Source organism: Corapipo altera, unplaced genomic scaffold (assembly GCF_003945725.1).
Source record: "Corapipo altera isolate COAL_440 unplaced genomic scaffold, ASM394572v1 67, whole genome shotgun sequence".
NCBI lineage: Eukaryota > Metazoa > Chordata > Aves > Passeriformes > Pipridae > Corapipo > Corapipo altera.
In genome coordinates this window covers 2,321,739-2,344,113 of record NW_020884906.1, presented here as the reverse complement: position 1 = coordinate 2,344,113, position 22,375 = coordinate 2,321,739, and the positions used below count along the sequence as shown (strand labels likewise).

The 22,375-nt window shown below is 44.2% G+C and overlaps 1 protein-coding gene across 2 annotated transcripts in view; it reads right to left on the bottom strand.

Moving 5' to 3' along the window:
* Window positions 1–21,374, bottom strand: part of GALNT9 (polypeptide N-acetylgalactosaminyltransferase 9) — a 135,738-nt gene extending 114,364 nt beyond the window's left edge. The window contains exon 1 of one of the 2 annotated variants that reach the window (XM_027652242.1): window positions 21,066–21,374. In XM_027652242.1, coding sequence (XP_027508043.1) covers window positions 21,066–21,306 — 241 coding nt within the window. In that variant the 5' untranslated portion in view covers window positions 21,307–21,374. Of the gene's footprint in view, window positions 1–8,745; window positions 8,826–21,065 lie in introns of those variants that run through there. The other variant, XM_027652243.1, reaches the window with a different exon arrangement.
* Window positions 21,375–22,375: the final 1,001 nt, after the last annotated feature.

Genomic DNA, 22,375 nt, shown 5'->3' with positions numbered 1-22,375 from the left:
CAGCAATTACAGGTAATGTTCTTCAATGCACAGTTGGTTAGCTAGACACAATAGAACCACATCTCACATATTTACATATCATTTTCCATTTCAAAAGTTGATTTGCTGTTGCTTCGGCAAGTGCCTCCTCAACAGAGGGCTTTTTCCCATCACTACCTAATTCCAACTTGCTAACCTCAAAATCCACAGTTACTGCACTGGTCAGCCTTTTTGAAAAAACAGGAAAGGAGTGCCAGTTCAGCAGTATCTTCCCAAAAACAGGCTGGTATTAAGAGATGGGATCAGAAGACAGGTGATTAGAGAGAGTGTCACCCAGTCTGGCTGAAGCAGAGGCTGCTGCTGCACAGGACACATCCACTCAGCACTTCCAGGCCCTCATCCAAGGGGTGCCCAACAGTCTGGGACCATTTGAGCAGAATGATCTCATCAGAGGCCTTCCAGCATGCCAGACACGGGAACAGCACCTGGGAGGGCACAGAGGAGCAGAGCACTCCACAGCAGTGCTCCCATGGGATGCATGAGCGGGCTGCCAAAGACAGAGAGGCAACAGAGAACAAGTCATTTGTGCCCCTTGCCTTGTGCTGCTCAGCAAAAACCCAGACAGCCTTCAGGGACACCTCACAGGAAAATTTATTCCCCTGGGTCTCGCCTACTGGAACAACAGGGAAAGGGATACATTTCTGGAAATGCTGCTGTTCAGCAGGGAGACAATTGCTATTGATTTTAAATGCTGGGTGTTTAGGTCCTACACTGATGAGGACAGAGGGGGAAGTACTTCTGGTTCTGCTTCCAGCATATTACCTGGGTTTTAGCCAAGGCAGAACAGGTAGGAGCACTTTTCTGTTTTCCTTTTTTGAAGCTTGTTGCAGGCTTCCAGATCCTCCTTTTCTCTTTGGGTTATTTACCTACAGCTCTAACTAGTGCCCATTTCACCCATTTTTTTCCGTGGCATATGAAGCCAAAGAGGGCAGGGCACAGCAACACTGCTGACAGTGGAACCTGCAGCTCGTGTCAGAGCCAAGGATTGAAATCACGAGGGTGGGCAGAAAGGGGATGCCCAGTGAGCTGCTGTTTTTAAAGCTGTCTTTTCTTTAAAATTTTTAGACAAAAAATAACCGCAGCCCAAAAGCTGGGATTGGTCATAGCCAGTTCAGTGCTGCAGATGACAGTGAGGTCACAAACAATTAGAGTCTGTCATTCACCTCAAATTTATTGCTCTCACTGCAGTGATTTCTGTGTAAGACAGAAATTGTTGGGAGAATGAAGAGCAGAATGAACTGGCCTTAGTTCCTTAACCAGATTAATTACTCCACAGGATGCATAATTTTCTAGGAAGAAACGAGATCTTCTCTTTTTCATCATAAACCCTGTCACAATGGGAAAAGTACTAAAGAGATTTATGTGAGAAACTATGGCAAAAGCGAGATCAGATTACATCTGTGATTATTTTACTATTCTTTTTTTTCTTATTTGCAACACAATTACAGGGAGCTGTAAATCAGGTTGAGTCAAGGTTCTCAGACAAAATTAACCTTTCGACAAATCAAAACAAAAATAAGTGATTGAAAATAATCATTCAACAGTTTTCCCTTGACTCCTGTAAATACTGCACAAACTCTGGTAAATGAAGAAACGACCATAACTAAAGAGTGGTTCTCTGCAATTATTCCTTGGAGAATAGAAAAAACGTGTTGCCTCACAGGCATAAATTTGCTGAGTGCATTAGCAGTTCAGTGCACCAACATTAAACCTGGGGAGGTATTTTACTTTTTTATTTTACTTTACCTTTTTACTTTATTTTACTGCATTTTGCAGTTGCAAGCAGGAAAAAAATGCCAAACTTATTTGAAACTATTTCACTTTGCAAACAGCAGTATGCAGCACAAGGAGCTGGTAGTGTTTAGCTCATGATTCAATCTAAATGTTAAACAGAGCCTGGCCCTTAATTTCTGCATATCCTAACTTTCCATATCCCAGCTCAGTTTCTCTCACCATGACCCTGAAGTAAGGCTATACAGTAGGTAAGATTTGCTGCTCGGAGAACTGATCTGAATTGTGCCCATATCAAAGGTGCTTACTTTCTGAGCTGGAAGGAATGCTGTCTGTGGAGGAGATTTAGTTTTACATACAGAAATATCCAGGAAATCCCATAGGGATACAAGCTCCAACTTCCTGCAAAGAGGAGAGCAACAAACAAAACCTGGTCCAATTCAAATTACTCCAACACTTCCATTTATCTGAAATCCAAAATGCAGTCTTATTTTTATATAGTTGTAGACCAGTTTGATGCATCTTTGTTTGAAAGGTTTATGGCCCCTGGTACCCAGTCTCAGCCCAAAGTATCTCTGCAGATACACCAGGGAGAAGACAAACAGCATCCTGTGGCTGATGGTTTGAACAGGAAAAAAACCTGCAACAACTTGTAAAGCTGAAGCACCTGATGTGCAACTTTTTGGCTCTATAAACTAGAAGGTGGGGTGGTTTTGTGCCTTGACCTCATCTCCAGACCCCAAATGAAAAGCCTGAGAAAGTACTTCTCCGTCTTCATGCCCAGATGAGCAGGAATCCTGTGAGGAGACTGCTGAGTGCTGGTGAAGGGATGAAGGGATTTGGCAGCTCTGCCTGTAGGAGGGCTGCTCCTTTTCCACCCCCAGAAGCCAGTCAGGCACAGAGACTGCAGAATCAAGAGCCTTGGAAATTAAGTAGATCAGGACAAATTACCTGGAAAGAGGACAGATATCCAACCCCTTGTGTGCTTTGCCACATGTTTCTTCTTCTTCAAAACAGGGACTTTTCCTGGTTGCAGAGAGCACCCTGAGGCACAGCCTGGGAATATCTGTCAAGAGCTCAACACTATCAACATGGCCAGGGCTGTTCTCAGCATCTGGGCTGGAAGCTCACCCTTATTCCATCCTACACACTCTGCTCCCACCACACTGACACATTAATCCTTAAATCCTATCTAGTAAGCCCTACCAGGATAGGATTTGGCCAGAACAGCTTTTTTTCCTTTGTGTTTTCATAGCATGCAGTTCAGATTTTAGGATACCATTGCAGCAAATACTACAGGAGCCCAGAAGGACAGTTCCTACCCCAATAAACTCACTGTCAGTGGAGACAAGAAAGAGGAGAGAAGAAGACACGAAGAGAACATGGATGAGTGGGAGAGGCAGAGGTTGCAGTGCAGCAGTGGCCTGTGGAATTCATCCTTGTCAGAACAGCAAGAAAAAAGTTGTTTCATAGCCCACTGGAGGATTCTTTCTACTCCATTGAACAGACTCTGTCCCACACACATATGGTTTCTTTGGGATGAAAAGGAGGGGATTCCCATGGAAAAGTAACCTAAGGATAGGATTTATAGTATTCTCCAACATAATGTGATCAAGGTGTTTCTGACATGACTCCTTTTGTAGAAAAGCTTGTGATAAGAGCTCCCTACTCATTCAGGTTATTTTGAGATGATGAAAGATGGGAGTTGTGTGTCTGTAGAGGGAAGGAGTCCATGGGGATCTCTGGTGAAGCTGCTCCATGCCAAATGCAAGATTCCTAGTGCGTGACTTAATACTTGGGGAAAGAGGAGAGGAATATCTGAGGAAATAAAAAGAACAATGTGTAATGGAGGGCAAGATACAGGAGAGGGATCTAGTCCATCAGTGTTGACAACAGGGCTGCTGGGGGGAAAAGAGGAACATTCTGTCCTTGCAGAACCATCTTCTCTTCTGCATGTGCTGTTCACTGGTGCAGCACAACCCCCCTGCCCTCTTACAGGTCTCATCTTTTGTTCCTTGGCTTCACAGAAACAGCACTGTGCAGGCTACTCCCTCTCTAGGCACAAAATTCATTAGTGCTTTTTAATTGGAAGAAATACTGTGTTTTTATGTACAGATATCTAATATCAAAAGTAATTGCTTTTATAGAACACTCATTTGGAGCTGGTTTCCCCTTGAGATGAGAAAATGTATTCTAATTACAACAGATAATTCAGGAGGAGATAAACAGATTGACGAGTGGAAGGACCAAGAAATAGCAGCTACACAGTCCATTGGAGATGAAGATAAAAGCTCATTTGTGAGGTAGGACACTGATTCCAAGTTTGCAGATAATAGGAGAGGTGCCAGAGTTTTGCCAGAGACTTGATAAAAACAAAAATCGATTTCCTAACATGCAGAGATCCTTAGGCAAGGGGGAGCTATCTGATACATTTTTAAACTTAAATTTTGACTAACAAAATAAAAAACCCTTATTCCATATGCAAAACTTTAAATGATACATGCGTGACTCCGATTTTTCTTTCCATTTTCATTTTAATGATCAAAAAGATCATTCACAGAGAAAGATCAGTTTGTTATTTTTAAATAAGTAACAGATGCCACGATTCTTCCAGAAGTTTTAAAATCCCAGAAGACTCGTGGTTTGTGCTGGTGAAACACATGAAATGGATTTCTCTCTTCAGGGCTTTGGAGGGAAGCCAGAAAACTCCTCTGGTGATGGCATAAATCTGGAGTTGAGGAGGAGGAGCTGAAATGTTGGTGTATCTGCCCGACAGCCCACTGATATTAAAAGGAGACAAAATCTGAGTGTCATCAGTTTGGCACTTGGCCCCTGGCAGGACCCAACACCTGAGGCTTCAGAGGGAACGAAACACAAATCATGAAGCACTTGGCCAATTAAACTCTGCACTGCCCCTGGAAGCAGAGTTCCCTTCTGAACCCTATAGGCAGGTAACTAAAGCCCTGAAGCATAATATTAGATTACCCTCATTATCTTAACTCAGACAGGTAGAAATAGGGCTTAAAACTACCCAGTGTCCTTTAAAAGCCCAGCCACTAATATTGGATTGAAGGGCCTCCTGCAGCAATGAATTCTCTGGTACTGTCACAGTCAGAGTGTCACTGACTCACATGAAATGGATCATCTGTATCAATATATTAGATTTTCTTTAACTTTTTCAGGGAAGCAGAGGTGAAAACTCCTGGGGAAAGTGATCATTAAAACAATAACAGAGCCATTCTAGAGGAAGAGAGAGGGACTTCTCCTTGAAAAGACCCAGGGTGCAAGAGCTAAAACTTTGGGGCTGTTTAATTAGATCCAGGAACAAGGTGTTCTAGGCCAAGTTAAAGGGCTTTCATTTTGTAAATGAGGAAAATACCTTTTGAAAAGCAAAGAGTTTGCTTGCATGAATCAGAGGTAGGGAAGGAATGCAGCAGACACTGCAGGAAGGGAGTTCTGGCCCAAGGTCTGACAGGATGGAGCCCACAGTCGGAATGCTGGGGATGCTGCTGGATGCAATGACATTTTCTTGCACCTACAGAGCTGACTGCACATCTCCAACCATTAAAAATATCCCTTTGATTTCTGATACAATTCTGGATTAGAAATCCCTGACTGCTCTGTTCTCAGAACAGCTCAACTGTAGCAGTCAATCCCACAGGGTTAGGTTCCATAAAGAAAAATAACTGTTTTTAAACACCAGGAATCCCAAAAAAAAGCATCTAACTTCAGGTCCTATGCAGGCTCATACTATACTCTATTCTGCTGTTAATAAAGTCTAAAGTAATCAAAGGCTCTATCAGATCTGACATTGCCCAGCCTGCCAAATTACTGCCTTTCAGCCCAGGTTTCAATCAGGCACCCCTGGGACACTGGCTCAGGGATTGTGTCCAAGGCTAAGCAAGTCTCTTCCCTCCTTGCTCAAGGGTGTTTGGAGAGCTCTGACAAGGCCAGACAAGCCCATCTCCTGCAGCATCACTCTGCAATCACACTCCACATTATCTGCAGACGTTCAGCTGCCTCCCTGCTCATTTACCTAAACAGCCAGCTATTAAATTAAACCAACACAGTCACACAGAGAGCCTTCCCAGTAACAAAGTCGAACACTTTGCCATTTGTGTGGCCAAGGAGCTCCTGTTCAGCTCGTTTCACACAGCACAGGGGGACAGCACCGAGCCCAGACCAGGAGCTGCTGGAACTCAACATCATAGTGCTCCTGAAAGCAGCTCTCCATTCTCCACTGGTGTGAAATCAGTCACTGAGTTCACCTCTGGCCATGCAACCACAATAAAGAGACAATGTGAACAACTGCAGACCTGCTGGCACATCCACATGACCCTTCCATGCTCCACGGGTCACTGTCCACGGCCTTTACTGACCATGAGAGAATGAAATGATCTCAGAAAGTCCCCAGTTCTGCCAGAGCAGAGCCATTTTCTGTCTGCTGCCTCTAAATCTTGTCATCAGGCACTTCTCTTTGGGAACACATGGTAGAAGAGACCAGTTGCCCCTGAGGATGTGAGATTTCAAATACTTCCCCCCAGTCCCTTAAAAAAACAGTTAATTTGGATATCAGTTTTCCCAGGAGCCAGAGAGAGCCTTGGTTCCTCCCTTTTCCTTTCAGTGTGATATTGCCTTAAAGGCTCTGTAAAGGTGCCTTAAAGGCTCTGTAAAGGTGACATACTTCTCTTTTGCACCATTGTACAGCACTGCTGATGACTGGTTTCAAAACATACTCATTTTCCTGACAGACCGTCTATTTTACATCCGTAGATATGTGTATTTTTCTTGACCTGTGTTTGTATTCTTCTTTTTCAGGCACATCTTTGACACCTCTCAGGGAGTTTGGCTTGGGAATTTGGCTGAGACAGAACCTGCATCTCTGCTTTTCCTCCTCTTTCCTGCTTTCACTTTATTTTCATATCTCATGTCAACATACACCACAGCTATGCCTTGCTTGTCAGTGCCAGGCTGCAGCATCTCCTTCCATCAACCTCTTAACGTGTGCATGACTTAATTTTCTGCCAGCAGGACAAGTCAGTTCAAAACCAAACACAGGACACATTTTAATCAGCAAAAATACAGCCCAGAATCCAGCATCTAAAACCAAAATGCTTACAAATCAACAAATTAGGGCAGATTTGAAGCTACAATGGGTGAGGAAAATTACTATGCAGTCCTCCTAATTGATGAGATAAACTGATAGCCACATTTAAAGTGGATCTGTCTATTAGAGGATGTGCCCAGCTAAAGGTCTGAGACTCCCCTGCTCACAGAGTTCTCGAGAAGGAGGAATAGAAGTCCACAATGCTGAGAATCTTACTTGATTTTGAAGTGCCTTGCTATTGTTCAAGGAAATGCTGAGGCTGGATTTGGTTTTGGCTTTAGAAAGGGAAGCTCTTTATATTCACAAAAGAAAGCCTGCTTAGAAATGAAAGACACAATGTTGCATGGACAGCTTATAACATACAATTAATCAGGGATTTATCAGAGACAAATAAGAAGAATTAGGTACCATATTCTCTGGGGGAAGTAAATCAAAGGATGAGATAGCTTTGCAAAATAAAGGAGAAATGAGGATAAATAGCAATTGCCAATAAATTTGAGAAAATGAAGATGTAATGTTAGCAAGAAAATATTGGCACAATGTTTTATTTAAAAGCGGTAATAAAAACATTGCTTACTTTGATTTCTGCCCTTTCTGGTTTATTGTTGATATAAAGATAAATTGACTCAGACTTCCAGAAGCGGGAAAGCTACGATCCACTGTTACAGGCACTTTAAAACCTGGCCCTGCTATAATAACTGATTCATTATTAACAAGATTGGCTTCATTCTGTGTGGGTATTTGTATGAATTGACTGTGACCCAGGGCTAGTTTAGGCCCTGACAAACTCACTGCAGGACAAGTGGGCTTGCTTTGATAAAGGCAGGATGCATTTGGTAGCAACAGAGCATGTTTAAATTACCACATATATGTAGAATTCAGATCATATATAAAGACAACGGCCAAGTTTTTGAAATTGTGGATCAGCCTTCTTCAATTTACTTTCCTAATGCCACTGACTGCAGTAGTGCTGCTTATCTGGTTTCCACCAAGGTAATGTAAAAAAGAAATTCAATTTTTCTTCAACCTTTCCTTTCCCTTCTGCTGAAATTCCATGAAAGAATGAATGTTCCTGTCCCCTGATGTGTCTCCGGTTTGTACTTACGACTACATTATGAGGTGTTAAATTACACAATAAAGAGAGAAATGAGGACAGTGATAGAAGGTGCCTTTACACAGGAGAAGATCATCCTTCAGTGAAGAGACTGCCATGAATCAGAATCTGAATTTCAGAAACTCCAGTTCTGAGTTTACAGCTTGGACTCATCACTCCTCAAGGACACAAAGCTGCCACGCTCCCCGGTCATGCTTAAACTTCAGGTCACACCCACCTTTCTCCTGAGCAGAAAGAGCTTCCCAGCACCAAATGGTCCCAGATAAAGGCAGTGCTGAACCCTCTGGGCCACGACAGGCATCATGAGAGGACGAGCAGCAAAGAGCAGCACGACAGCATTTCTGTGCTCCTCACGTGATTCAATGATTCAGTCACTCCTGAAAGCCAGAGACAAGCCAGACAAGCATCCCGAGTCTGCCACCTTGGAAAACTGAAAGTAAGGGAAGTTCTCCTACAGTACTGGGGTAGTGTCAGGGAAATGTCATGCTGCTATAGATATTAACTGAAATAAGCAGGAAAGTAGAGAAAAAATGCTCCTGTTAACATATTGCCAATTAACAGAGCAAGCAGAGGAATTCAAAGTGCAGATCTGAGTCTGGTTCCTTTAGAAGCCAAGAACTTGATTTTCATGTTTGTGTTTAAATGAGTAAAAACCCCATTTGTCACCAATACAATTTACAGTCTGGTTTGCTACAAAAAAAGCAGTTTATGGAACCATGCTGTCTGCATTTGTCTATCAGTCTGCTTCCCTCACCTCTCCTTGTTAGATTTTGAGGACTGCTTCTAATTTCAGCCAAAGCTTGGCAGACAGTCAGAGGTCTCCAAAAATTACATTTCTGCAACTGTCACAAAAGTCAACATCTGGGAAGAAAGTGCCATTAAAATGCTCCTGCTGAGAGAAGAGGTTTGGTGGAAGATCAAATACAAGAGACCTGTTGGAGCTATTAGAGACCACCCAAAAACTCACCTCTGGGATACCAACCCACAAGAACGTCAGCTTTCTTGGTTTAGCTGCTCAAGGAACTAAACACTTATTTTTAGGATTAAATGTGTTAATTACTGGATGTCTAGGTCTGTTGGATGTCTGGCAGTTATATATATCACTGATTAACAGTATCACAAATTAAGATGCCACAGAGGCTCAGACCTCAGGGCATCAAAGGAGCAGAGAGATGAGCTTTCAGAACAGCTGAAGGGCACAGGACAGACCCACCTGGAAATGAAGCCCAGGTCTCCTGAGCCTGGCTCTTGTATTTCAGAATCTTGGAATATTTTCTTGAATCTATCACTGAAGATGCTCCTTCTCTCCCCAATTCCAGTTTCTGTGAGCTTACCACACTGCTTCTTGTCAATGAGAACCAGCTGAAGTGATGAAACAGCACCCTTAGGTGATAAGATTACTTATAAAATTATGAGGTATGTGTGTGGTCCCATTTAAAAGTACTTTCCCTGTAAAGATACCATGTTAAAGGAAATTCACATGGAAATACCCAACTTACTAAATGAGTTCTTCTCTTAGAAAGGGAGACACAGACTCAGAGGTCAGACACCAGGACAGCAGGCCACACACACCATGCCACTTTGCCTGTTTCCCCTGGAATTTATTACGAAATTAATCCCAGATTGTTTGTAGTAGGTGTGCTTTTCTCTCCCTACCCTTGAAAGGAATATAAAGCAAGGTATGATCCCAAACCCACATAGCCTCATGAGCAGAGGAGCAAACAAAACCTTTCTTTTTTCTTTCGAACAGGGAATTTGTCGGTTCAGTCTCTGCCAAAATCCTTCTGAAAATAATCAACCTTTAGTTTCACAACCATATGCTGAGACACTTGTATCTAGCACAGAGAAGCCACAGGCATGCAACAGCACCCATCAAACAGATTAGAGGCACCTTCTTCCAGTCCAGGGACAAAACCCAAAGGTCATACACTGATTTCTGTTTGTAAACCAAATTTCCATCCAGCAATCCCGTTTTGTTTTACGACAGCACAATGTGTCTCAGCCTGCCCTCCCACAGGGCATTGCCTGGCCATGTCTGGTGCTGATCCTGCATGAGCTGCCCTGTCCTTTGGGCCAGATTCTGAGTTTGGTACTACAGTACCATAAGCAGGGGATGTAGGAGACAGCTTTCATCTCTTGAAACTCTGCTCCAGAATAGGTATCAGCACTCTGTGTTAGGATATATTGCCAAACCCTGGTATGGGCTTGTCCAGAATAAAGTGTAGTCCATTGTGCTGCCACAGGGAACTCCACCTCTCCTCAGGGCCAGAGCAGTCCTGGTGGGACTCATGCACGGAGCCTGATTCCAGCTCACTCATCCCACAGGTACTTCAGTGACCCCTAGGAACTGTAATAAGAGAAATTTTATACATTTTTCCTCTCATTCTTCCACAGGCTCCACTGTGTCTCTAAGACAGCACTATTTGTGCTCGAGCATCTTGTCAGGATGATGAAAGGCTGAGAGGAACCTAAACAAGCAGTCCTGTAACATATGCAAAAATCCTTCTGCAACCATCAGCGCCTTCAGCCCCTGTCCCTTGGCATGCTGGGCTGCTCCAGCCCAGCTTCAAAGTTAAGGCCATGTCTTTGTTCTCTCATAAATATTTCTCCTCCGTTTATGCACGTCTTTTGTTCACTCCTCTCACTGTGCAAAGAAGACTCAAAATTCTCTCTACTTTGTGAACTTTTTAATGTGTGACAGAAAGAGGGAGACAAAGAATCCAGTTATTAGGCAGATCAGGTTCAGAATGAATCACAGAAGAAATTCCTAATTCCATGACCTCATCTAAGAGGGCTCTCTGCAGCCTGGCTTTGAGTTATGTGGGCCTGGAATGGGAACATAGCTGTGAATATGGGAACCATACCAAGCTGACTCTTTCAGAAAACAGAAGGTTTTACATATAACCCCACTGGATACAAGCATTATAAAAGCCACTTCCCTTCCGGAATTAATTTGCTGTTGAATGAAAATGCATCGAGGAGCCAGATGGATCTATTTCAGGAGGAGGATCAGGCTGGCACAGGTCTAAAATCAAAGATTATTGGGCTTGTGTATTCAAAGCTGGAATAGCTGAGAGCAAAGTGTTCAGTGCAGGTGCTGACATGTTCAGGTCTGTGGCTAAAGGAGTATCCCAGGAAGGAGGTATCGAATCAGTTTGCAAACATTAAATTGCAATTTAATTTCTTATGAATACCTGCAAAGCTTTTCACTGCTCCTTGCAATACTAGCAGTGAATAAACAAAAGACATTCTTCAGCTGCTGAGGAAGTTGAAACTTCTAGCAGATGCAAAAGACCATTAAAAAATGGGAGAAAAGACTGGTCACCAGGAGGAACACACAAGGCAGGCTCCAGTGGAGCATCTGGTTGCCCATTTGCCCATGATGGTTTTGGAAAGTCAGGAGCCTAAATCCACAGACCTGGATTCTGCAGAAATTATATAACAGAACTACCAACAAAGTGTGGGTTCCAATCCCAAGACTAGCAGGGCCTAACACCTAAACCACCCAACCACCCATTTTTCCAAGCCAAACCCACTCCCTGCTGTGTGAGTTGAAAGCACCACCTATTTCAGCAGCTGGGCAGCTTCTCATGAGGCTGTTTAATAACTTGACCATGATGAGCTCACTCTTACCTCATGCTCCACTCCCATCTGTTATAGGGAGCCACCTGTGATCTGTCACCATGTTTTAGGATTAACAGCTCTGTGCAGGACAATCTGTTTTTCCTGTTAGAGGTGTGAACAGCCCCTGGTCCCTGCTCTGCACCTGCAGTACAGTGCTTGTCACAAAGCCACCAGTGCAGTGGGTGTCAGCATCTTCCATCAGCAGCTTTCTGCTGGTGCCAGTCACCAGTGGGAGTGAGTTTTGCAGATACAGAATTTTGCAGCTCTCAGTAGCCTCATTTTACACATGGCTGGACGACCAGAAATCTGCCTTACAAGGAATCTATAAAGCAACTGCGAATTTTAATCCTGAGGAAAACTAACCTTTGGGTTATACAATGCTATTTCAATTGGGGATATTTTTAGTCTTATCACTGCCTTCAGTTCAGCATGCACAGGAAAGAACACCACCGATCTTTTCTACAACACAAGGCTTGCTTGAAAATGAGTTAATATAACAAAAAATACATTTTTATTTACAAAAGCTTCACATCCTAGAGGCATATGGGAGCCGTAGAAAAAATAAACTCAATTTCCAAAAGGGCAGTAAGGCCCCATTGCCAACTAAAATACAAAACCAGCATAAAAAATCCAAATGAAAAACAACCAATTAACCCTATCACCCCACCAAAAATGCCAGAGACAAAATAAGAAGCAAACTTCTCAAGTATTGCAGGAGAGGGCTTTCCAGCTGTCTTGGTGGATACCTTCCAAGGAAAAGGAGCTCCTGTGCAAACAAAGCCCCTTTTGCTTTGCAAATGCTCCTGCAGCACCTCTGGAGAGACAGCCATGGTCAAGTGCTGATCTGACCTCCTGGTCTGAGAACTTCTCTTTGAAAAATGCAAACTGGAGCCAAACAATGCAAACACAGAAGCAACCACAGACTCCAGAAGTAGGAGTCAGAGGAAGAAACACAGAGTTCATCATGTCTATACTAGAAAGGGGAATCATTCCAAAACCTTCAAGGAGGAAGGACCCTGCTCCCAACCAGACCGAAACAATACAGGGACATAGCAAGACTCCATCCTTTATATTATGCATAGATCATCATAACTAGCCAACATACTGTTCATTCTGTGGCAAAAATACCTTCATTTGGCCAAATTTACTACTGGAGTTACTACACTGGTAACCACTGACTGTGCTGATGGCTGTGGATCAATAGCCAAGATTAATTTAGGCAGCTGATTTCGATAGGACTAAGTGCATGGGTGAGCTGAGGAGAATTTGAATCATTGCTGCAGTCACAAAAACCTACTTGAGTGAGTTCTCCTGCCCGAGCAGCAATGTCTGTCACTCCACAGCAGGCACTGCTGACAGCAGAGCAGGGCTGGCAGGAGCTGCAGTTTGCTTAGGAAGCACTGTCAGCTTTAGATCTGGCTTAGATCCCCGACTAAACACAACTGCTGACTGTATCACAGACATGACTGGTAACAGCTCTCCCCAGCAACAAAAGCTGGTGACTCACTGGTGATCCCACAGAGAGCAGTGCTGTGCTTCATGAGCCTGTGAAGCCCACGAGAGTGGACACCCCTCACACAGCCCTGCATGACCCCCTGCAGGCAGCACTTGTGTTTCACAGCATCTGAATATTTAAAGAACTTCACGGAACAGAGAGATCCACTGGGAGGATCCGTTTTCTCCCCTGATCAGTCTTCCAGACATTAAAGCCCAGTGGGGAGACTTCTCATGCTGCTTGTACCAAGGGGTGACTCAGATGCAGCTCTGACAAACCTGGTTTCAGTCACAACTTACAAACTGGGTAAGACCCTTACACTGGTGAGCACTTCTTCTCATGAGTACTCCAGTAAAGACAACTGGATGGCCTGAACAAGTATCCCTGAAACCTTGCAGAAGGTAGATAACTGAGTTCCACAGCTGCCTTTTGGCCACACTCTCCCTCCTGCCACAGCTGAAGTGCCTGAAGAGGGGAAAGCAGGAGGTTGTACTGCCAAGGAAATCTCCTGTTGGAACAGAGTGCAGTGCTGCACAGGTAACACAGGACTTCACATCAGCAGATTCTTCCCACAGGCGTGTCCTGGCTTTGCAGAGCAGAAGGAGGTGTCAGGAATCTGTCAGGGGTCAGCAGGGCTTTTGCCAGTGCTATTCCATTTTACAGGTAGACACTGGCACTGCAGCACCTTCTAAGGCATGTGCTCTAACATTTAGCCCAGGGGGTTAAGATTGAAAGAAATGCACTAAAGAATTCCAGAGGCCAAACATGTTCCCTTGTACCTTCATCCACCCAATTTGGGTTACTTAAATGTGATTCCAAATGAGGCTGTGAAATAGGTAACACTCTCCTGTAGTATTTTGGCATCAAATATCTCTGCCTGACAGTAGCATTTTTAGAGAAGCTTTTTTAAAAACCTTTTCCTTGGTTTAGTTTTCTTAATCATTGCCCATTCTCCCAGGATGACATGCAAATTACAGCTCATGTATTAAAAGTATAAATCAGACTGTGGTGGCAAGTGAAAGTGCTTCTAGAGAATGGCTCCATAGGAGGTGGTGCATGGCTTAAGACATTCAGAAATCTATATTCTCACCTCCTCTAAAAATGTTTTGTTCATTTACTTCAACAACTCTTCAGCCCCCAAGAGAACTGTGTGTCCACACTGCACATGATGACAAAGCAGAATCACTCTATTGTCTCCTCAGCTCTGTACCTTGCTGCTGCCCTCAGACTCTCCTTCAAAGCCACTAATCCAGGACATACTTGAAAAAAAATCAAAAAAACTGTTAAGTCTTTTGCCATTTGTTAGTGAGCCTCAAAACCAGCCCTTTTCTACTGCATTGTTTCACTAAAGACTGCCCTTAACAAGGATACAAACCAATTCCTCAATGGTCCCAGGCTCATCCCTGGTTTTTGAGAAGATCCTACAGAACCAAGACTGTCACCTTCATCCCCAGCAGCACTACCATGTGTTTAAACTCCAAGTAACCCATGCTAAATGAGGGAGCCTTAGACCAAGTTCCACCACACTGCTCCCTGATTGCTGCCTTCTGCTCCCTAAGTCCAGCAGCAAATCTTGGCTCAGGAGATGGCCTTGATACAGGTAATTTTTACACCCTTTTTATGCCCTACAGGACTTGCTGAGTAATCAGCAAGTGCCATTTGTGGTGGAGCTTGTCTCCAAAACTATCTGGGAAACCTAGATACTCCTGAACACCTGAACAGATAAAAAATATAGGGCAGAAGGACAATTGTTAATCTGTTTGCATCTGCCCTGCTGTCCTTGGAATGGGTTTTGCCTCCACCTACGAGGCTTTCAGGTATTCAGAGCCATTTCCATGGCACCATAGCGATGGCTTTTAGGAAAAGCAGACACAACCAATTAGCATTTGGCTGCTTTAGCTCTGTGCTCTCAGGAGAAGATGACTTTGGGTCAGTGGGAGGATCTCTTATCTGGCCTTCCTTCTCAGAGACTGGAGGTCTCTTATTTCAGAGGACAGTTTTGATCAATAGGACTACAACAAGGTTGGAAGCTGCTCTGCTGTCATTGGCTTTCTTCCTTCCTGTTATCCAAGACATCACAGGCTCTTTTCATTTCCTTCCTTTTTTTTTTTTTTTCTCCCCTTCAGTGTGTTTAAACTAAGTGATGGTAATGACTACCAAGTGAAACCCCTCAAATAAAAACAATAATAAAAAAGTACGCCAAGTGTACTCAGAGGGAGAAACTGAGTGCCCCTTAGTAAAGTTAGAGAGGGGCATTAATAAAAGGAAGATTGGTTAAACATGACTCATTTATTTTCCTTCCTTTCATAAATCTTATTATTTCCTTGGAGAAGCGCCACACACTCAGTGGCTGGAACTGCATTCTGAAATGATGCTCTTGGTTTAACTGCTCCCTGCCTTTATTTACTGAAACATCACATAAACAAACAACAAACCCCCCTAAACTCAAAAAACAACCCCACCTCCCTCTATCAAGGGTATTAAGTCAGGTTTTCTAATCCCCTAAACCTGTAAAGTGGCTTTAAGTGTGCAACAACCACACTGCAGCTCTTCTCTACAAAGATGCCAGACCCACATTTGCTTTTCCAATCCCAGCCACGTGCACAAAGAAATGGAAAGATACTGAACTGGAATATTGCCGAAAAGGCAACAAAAACATCATCAGTCAAAGACTTTCTGCCTCTGTAAACATTGTTTTTGATCCTATATAGTACAAATGATTCAAGCTCTATACAAATGAGTCGATGATAAAATTACCACATGATTTTTTTTTTCCCTGTCAAAAAAAGCTTTCTTCCCAGCTACAAAGGCAAAAAGCAGAAACATTACATAAAACCAATAGTTACTGCTATATGAAACACAGAGTACAGGGAGACTTTAAAATCACTGATGTGCTGCTGGAATGGAGACATATTTTTTTCTATTTGTCAATATTCTGCAGAGTTGAGCACAATTCTGCCTGTATTGCAAATGAGATCTGCCCTCTTTTTTAACTAAACTTTTAGACCTTGTCTTCCCAAAGTGTCTAAATAGAGTAATACTATTTCTAATATTACCTTACATTGACACAGGGGCTATCCAAATATTGGCTTATGATGTTTTCCTTTTGTTATTTTGGGGAATAAAATCTTGACCTTCCTGAAAGCCCTGATTACGAATTTCCTCAGCTACATAAATCAAGACTAACACAACTGAAGCCAACAGGACAGGGAAATCAGTCTTTTGGACTTGACCACCACTTTGCAACACAGAAGGTCAGGCCTGTAGCAATGGTGACTTACCTACCTAAGCTTGAGAATCTCACCCAGCACAACAGAAAATACTTGTTATGCACTGTGTGGTAACCCATAAACAGCAGTCTAACTTAAAAAAGAAGTTGGTATTTTTCAACCCCACCTTCATGAGGCCCAACCTTGCATTTCTTTTCAAAAAAGCCCTCAAAAGGAGAGCACATGAAGAAGCCCCTCACTAGGACAAGGAAAGCACAGGGCTGAGAGCAGACCCCACATATGACACTACAATCCCCATAAATTATACTTTTAGAGATACTTACATGCTGATTTTGCCAGATGTATGTTGGCACCAGCCCATAACCAAACTGCATAGAAACAGTTATCAAATGAGAACCTGTGTGTGGGTACGAGAAGGTGCAGTCCCACTGAATCTCCCCCTGTGCACATGTGTCTTTAGCTCTCTTCTCTGCTTCTCTCAGCTCTTCAGCTGAAAGTTGCCAGCTTTAAAAGCTTCTTTTTGACAAATCTGATGTGGACATTAACCTGACTCACAGCCTGATCCCAACCCTGACTTTCAGTATGGAAATCTGGAACCATTTTCAACCAGTCACAAGCCTCCGAAGAATAAACTGTCCTGTTAAAAACACTACTGTACCTTTTAGGTATGCAGATTGCCAGGCTGAATTTTAAATGCAATCACTTTGCTCCCAGTACACTCTAAAAATCAGGAGCCCCAGTCAGCATGAATCAGTCCTCAGCACCCAGGACCTGCTATTTCCATCATTTTAAGCCTCTGTGCTGCAATTGTGTCAATTGTCCACTTTTCCCCCCAGCTTCCTCCATGAAATGCATATGTAATATAAAACCCATTTATCTCACTGGAAATTGCTATTATAGTTAATCTTCCCAAAGAGAGCAAAATCAAATTATGATGTGTAACGAATGATAATCTGTCAAATTCAAGGGAATACTCCCAACTTATCCCTCCATATCTGAAACAGAACAGGTCAAAGGGGTCTGTAGTAGAACACATGGGTATGAAGATATGATATGAACATACATAAAGAGAAGACAAAAACACTCCTAATCTTTACAGATTGAATGAAATCTAATTACATGTTGTATTGACTGTTGTGTATTACTGGAAGGAGACAGTGAAAAGGAAAAAAGGCAATTAGAGTGAAATTGTAGTCTGACCCTTCAATTGCTTTTGGCATGAAAGGTTATGCTCTACTTGGGGAATCAAAAATTCTCTGTCCTCTACGGTAAATCATTAGCAACAGACTTAGTTGCAAAAGTGATTAGGGGTAAAATGCAGTCAATTAAATGTTTTTTAATTTTTCCCCTTTACCAAAAAAAAAAAAAAAAAAGGCAAAGGAAGAAAATATCAAGGTGTTATCATTATGCCAGTTCATAAATTGCTACTAAGTCTAGCTGGCATTAGTTCTGTGCTGAATGACAATAAAACATATTCATCAATAGAAATACCATAGTAAAAATGAATAATAATAGATACATTGATGAACTAGATCTATAATAACTCAGTTTTTCAGAATAAATGTTGTACCCAAGGTCAAACATCAAGAGGTAATATCGAGTCTCACCAAGGAAATTCCACAGACACGTTTCATTGCTTTCCTTTCCCTTTTCATGCCCCACTCATTTACTTCCACCAAAACCAGCAGCAGCTGAGCAAAAAGAAAGCTTTCAGAAATACTATTTTTCCAAGTTGATAAAAAACCAGAGCACGAGCCAAATGAAAACTATTGTTTGGGTGTATGTCTGCACAACTCTGCAGGGAATCATGGCAATTCTCCTTCATCCTCTCCTAAAAACCCTTGTTCTGCCAAAGATAATTGCATTACCATCTTTCTTCTTCCTTCCATGTGTGATCCTCTGCGTTCTACACACCCCTCCACAGGCACTGCACTCACTGGTTTTATTCAGGCTGAAAAGTTAATGAGTTCTCAAGTGCTCGGTTTTGGGTTGCCTCTCAATGCATTTGTAATGTTACTGCTTGTGATTATTTTCCTCGCAGAAGGTAAACTTCTAAACAACACTTCTTTGATTGTATGCAAACAAATACGTGTGACAAACAAAATTCTGTGTAGCTGCAGCTGCAGGGCTGGTCTCTCACAGAGTGGCTTTCTATTGCACTGGATCAGCAACAGAGTCCCTAGAAAATCCAGGTAAGGTCTGACCAGCTTAGGACTCATCTGAATAGAACAGAAAAAAGAAATAAAAGAACACTGACATGTTATTACCAAAAATACACTTATTAGGTAGCTCTAAATTTGCTGATCTCAGAATAGAGAAGAACAAGAGCAGAAAACTGAAACACTGATCTGGACTGACCTAGCACAACAATAACATTGAGCTGGACTCAACCTCCTGGTGCTTTCAGGGGTTCTGGGTACGCAAGGAATTCACATTCCTTCTGAACAAAATCTATCCACCCATGTCTGCCTCCCCATATAAAAGTGACTTTGACCCATCCCATGAAAAAGTAACACCCAAGGCAGCCTCAGACATCCCTCCAGCCTTGTGATGGAGCAGGACACAGGGCAGTGCCCCAGAAACCTCGCTCGACATTCGGGTGACACCACAGAGCTCCAGAGCAGGAGTGTTTCTGTCACAGCAGCATTTCTGTAGAGCCCTGTCACAGACAGCCCCCCCTGATCTCAGTGCTGCCAGAGCAGCATTACACCCATTAATGCCATAAGGAATGAGTCATGATATTAAGAACAGAATACCAGTGAGCTAAACCCAAACACAGATGCTTGATCCTGATTTCACTTACAGTGAAGCAACTCCGATGATTTCAGTGCAGCACTTCCTAATTTTTTAGGACTTTTTGGTTTTGCTGATACAGGATGGAAAAAAAAAAGGCATTTTGTTTCAGAATGAAGTAACTAATCTATGTTAATGTACCACTGTGTCATAATAAAAAAACACCCAACAACCGTGTCAGAGAGAAGGCAAAGGGAAATGAACAGGAAATTTGAACAGTTTGCCTTCAAAAACTTTCTGTATTTTCTCGTGTAAGAACTTTCAGGAAGAAAAAACTGCCTGCAGTGTTTATTATGACCTGAAGAAACAACATAACGCTAGCTCAAGTAATTTCACCACGAAGTTCCATACCCAACAAAGCAAATTAAAGATGAAGGAAAAAAGTTCCCAAAATAGGGGCACACCTTACAGAGAACTTTCCGTTTGCTGTGAAGCCCCAGTCATCACATGCCATGGTGCCTGCCTAGTATGTTAAGGACTCCTGCTGATTCTCCAGGAGATGCTGTCCTGAGATAAACCCAGCACAGGTAAATCCTACCCAAAGTCTCACCTATGAACAACACCAAGAACAAATCAATTTTAGGCAAAAAAGCCTTGTTCAGCTGAGCTACAACGAATTAGATGGAGAACTTCATGGCTTTCTGGAATTTGTGAGAAGGATTTTCCTCTTAAATTCTACATTCTTCAAAACTGCTCCAAAACATGGTTAGAAAACCCAGCTGTTGACACTTCCCTCTAATTCCTGAATGTGTGTTTTTGTGACTAACGCCCACACTCCACGTTCCCCTTCTCTCTTCCCTGTTTATACAGATGAGAGTGTAAGGGGATGCCTGTTCTCTAACACTTGCTGGCACAAACTGCATATTACCATAACAGCCTAACTTACTTAGATTTACACATTCTTGCAGAAAGTAGTAATAGGAAACATACTTTATCCTAACCCTCCTATTTGTCTGCATTTTGAGACGACAGCAGCCTTTGTTAAATCAATGTTATGAGTAAGATTTCCACAAGCAGCCTAGGAGCACATTTGCTGTACTTAAACATATTTACACTGAAATTTTTATTTGGTGCTAGACACTAAATATTACATCTATTTTATAATTTTATGCAAAACTTCACTCCTTCAGCCTCTTCTTGTCCGAAAAACTCATGTATTTAATCACATACTTATTTCTTTGATGTCTCACACTTAGAACTTTACGAATCTATGTAAATACAAATGTATTCACTTCAAAGAATTAGCTTCTATATGAAACGTCAGCTGTCCTATAACAACTTCGATGGCTTAGCCTGTTCTAGCTACCATGGAAGGGTTCTTTGCTTACATACTAATATTTTTCAATGCTGGGGAATTAGAACAGTATGTCATAAAAAGAACTGGTGGATGCTTCCCCTCCTCATCAATGACAATGACAAACGTAAATGGCAAAATCACTGTGGAAACATAGGGGTGCTATGTTTAAACAGACCATTAAAAGTACACAGCGTGAGAACTCAGCAGAATGTTTTTAAAGTAGTTCTGAAACCCAGTATATGATTTCCATCTATAACCTACCAGCATATTTGCTCTTCAAACAACTTCCTATGCAGAGTTAATATACCCAGGCAAGCTGTAAAACCTGGTATAGTTTGCAGGGACTTCTCCCCAGCCCGAAACTCATGAACTCTGCAGCTTCCTTAACTTTGCATCTACTGGGGAAGTCCTGACTTCGGACCCAGAGCTGGCGGGGATGCAGGGTGGTGGTGGGAAGCTCAGTAAGCCCCTCCAGCAAAACCCTGCAGGCACCTCTTTCCCCGGTATTCCAGCGCTCCAGCGGCGGGGCCGGTGCCGGGTGCCCTCCCATGGGGGGGACACTGCGGGCGCTCTCCCCCAGCCCGGGGCACCCTCCCGGGGCACGGGGCACCGCGCCCCCTCCCAGCCCCCCGTACCATTGAGCTGGTTGTAGACCACCTCCTCCAGGTGGTCCAGGCGCTGCAGGATGGACTCCCTGTCTGCCAGGCTGCCAACCTTGGCGCCGCGGCTCCTGGCCCGGCGGTCCGCGCTCCGGACGATCTGCACCAGCTCCTGGGAGCGGTCCTGGATCCTGCAGTAGACGGAGAAGAGGATGATGCCCACGAAGACCAAGATGTTCACCGTCAACAAAGTTTTGATTTTCCGTGCCACCGCCATGGGAGCCGCCGGCGCGGTGGCCGGGGGCGCATCCAGGCGCGGCGCCCGGCGGCCCCCGCGGCCACCCGGCTGAGAGGGCGCGGAGCGGAGCGCGGAGCGGAGCCGAGGGGAGCGCGGAGGGAGCGGAGAGGAGCCGAGGGGAGCGGGAGCGGAGCGGAGCCGAGGGGAGCGGAGCTGTCCTTCAGCACCGCCGCGCCGCTCCCCGCCCGGCGCCCGCCGCCGTCGCCCCGCGGGGGCCGCGCCGCGGGCAGGGCGGCATGGACAGAGAGCGGCGGGGGCCGAGCCGCCGCCTCCGCCAGCCCGCGCTCGCTCCCCCTCCTCGCCCCGAACGCAGAGCGCCGTGCGCAGTGACGTGCTCCGGGGGATCTCATCCACAGGCACACGGAGGAGCCGCCGCCCCGCCTCGCCCGCGCCGCCCGCCCCGCGCCCCGGCCCTGCCGCCCGCCCGGAGCTCCGCCGCGACCGAGCGGGGCGGGGATGCTCCCCCGCGGAACGCGCCAGGGGCCATCTTCCCTTGGTCGCCCAAATATTTCCCCTTGTCCTGCCCAAGCATCGCCAGGGGCAGCTCCCGAGAGCGGGCGGGGTGTCCTTGGCCGCGCTGCAGCCCCGCAGGTGAGGTGATGCCACACCCGTCTCACCGCTGGAAATAAGCGGAAACCAGCTCGAGGGAGAGCCGGTGACTCGCTCGGCTCCGAGGACTTCCCAGCAGCCAAAGTACAACACCGGCTTGGGATCCTGCCTGGAAGTGACACGGCTGGGGCCACGTCCACATGCAAGAGAAGTCCTGCCAAGCATACACAGAAATGTAGAATCATAGAATAGTTTGGGTTGGAAGGGACCTTTAAAGGCCCATCTAGTCCAACCACCCTGCAAAGAGCAGGGACATCTTCAACTAGATCAGGTTGCTCAGAGTCCCGTCCCAGCTGACCTCAAATGTTTCCAAGAATGGGGCATCTACCACCTCTGTGGGCAAGCTAGGTCAGTATTTTACCACCCTCATTGTAAAAATTTTCTTCTTTATATCTAGTTTAAATTGATCATCTCTTACTTTAAAACCATTAACTGTCTA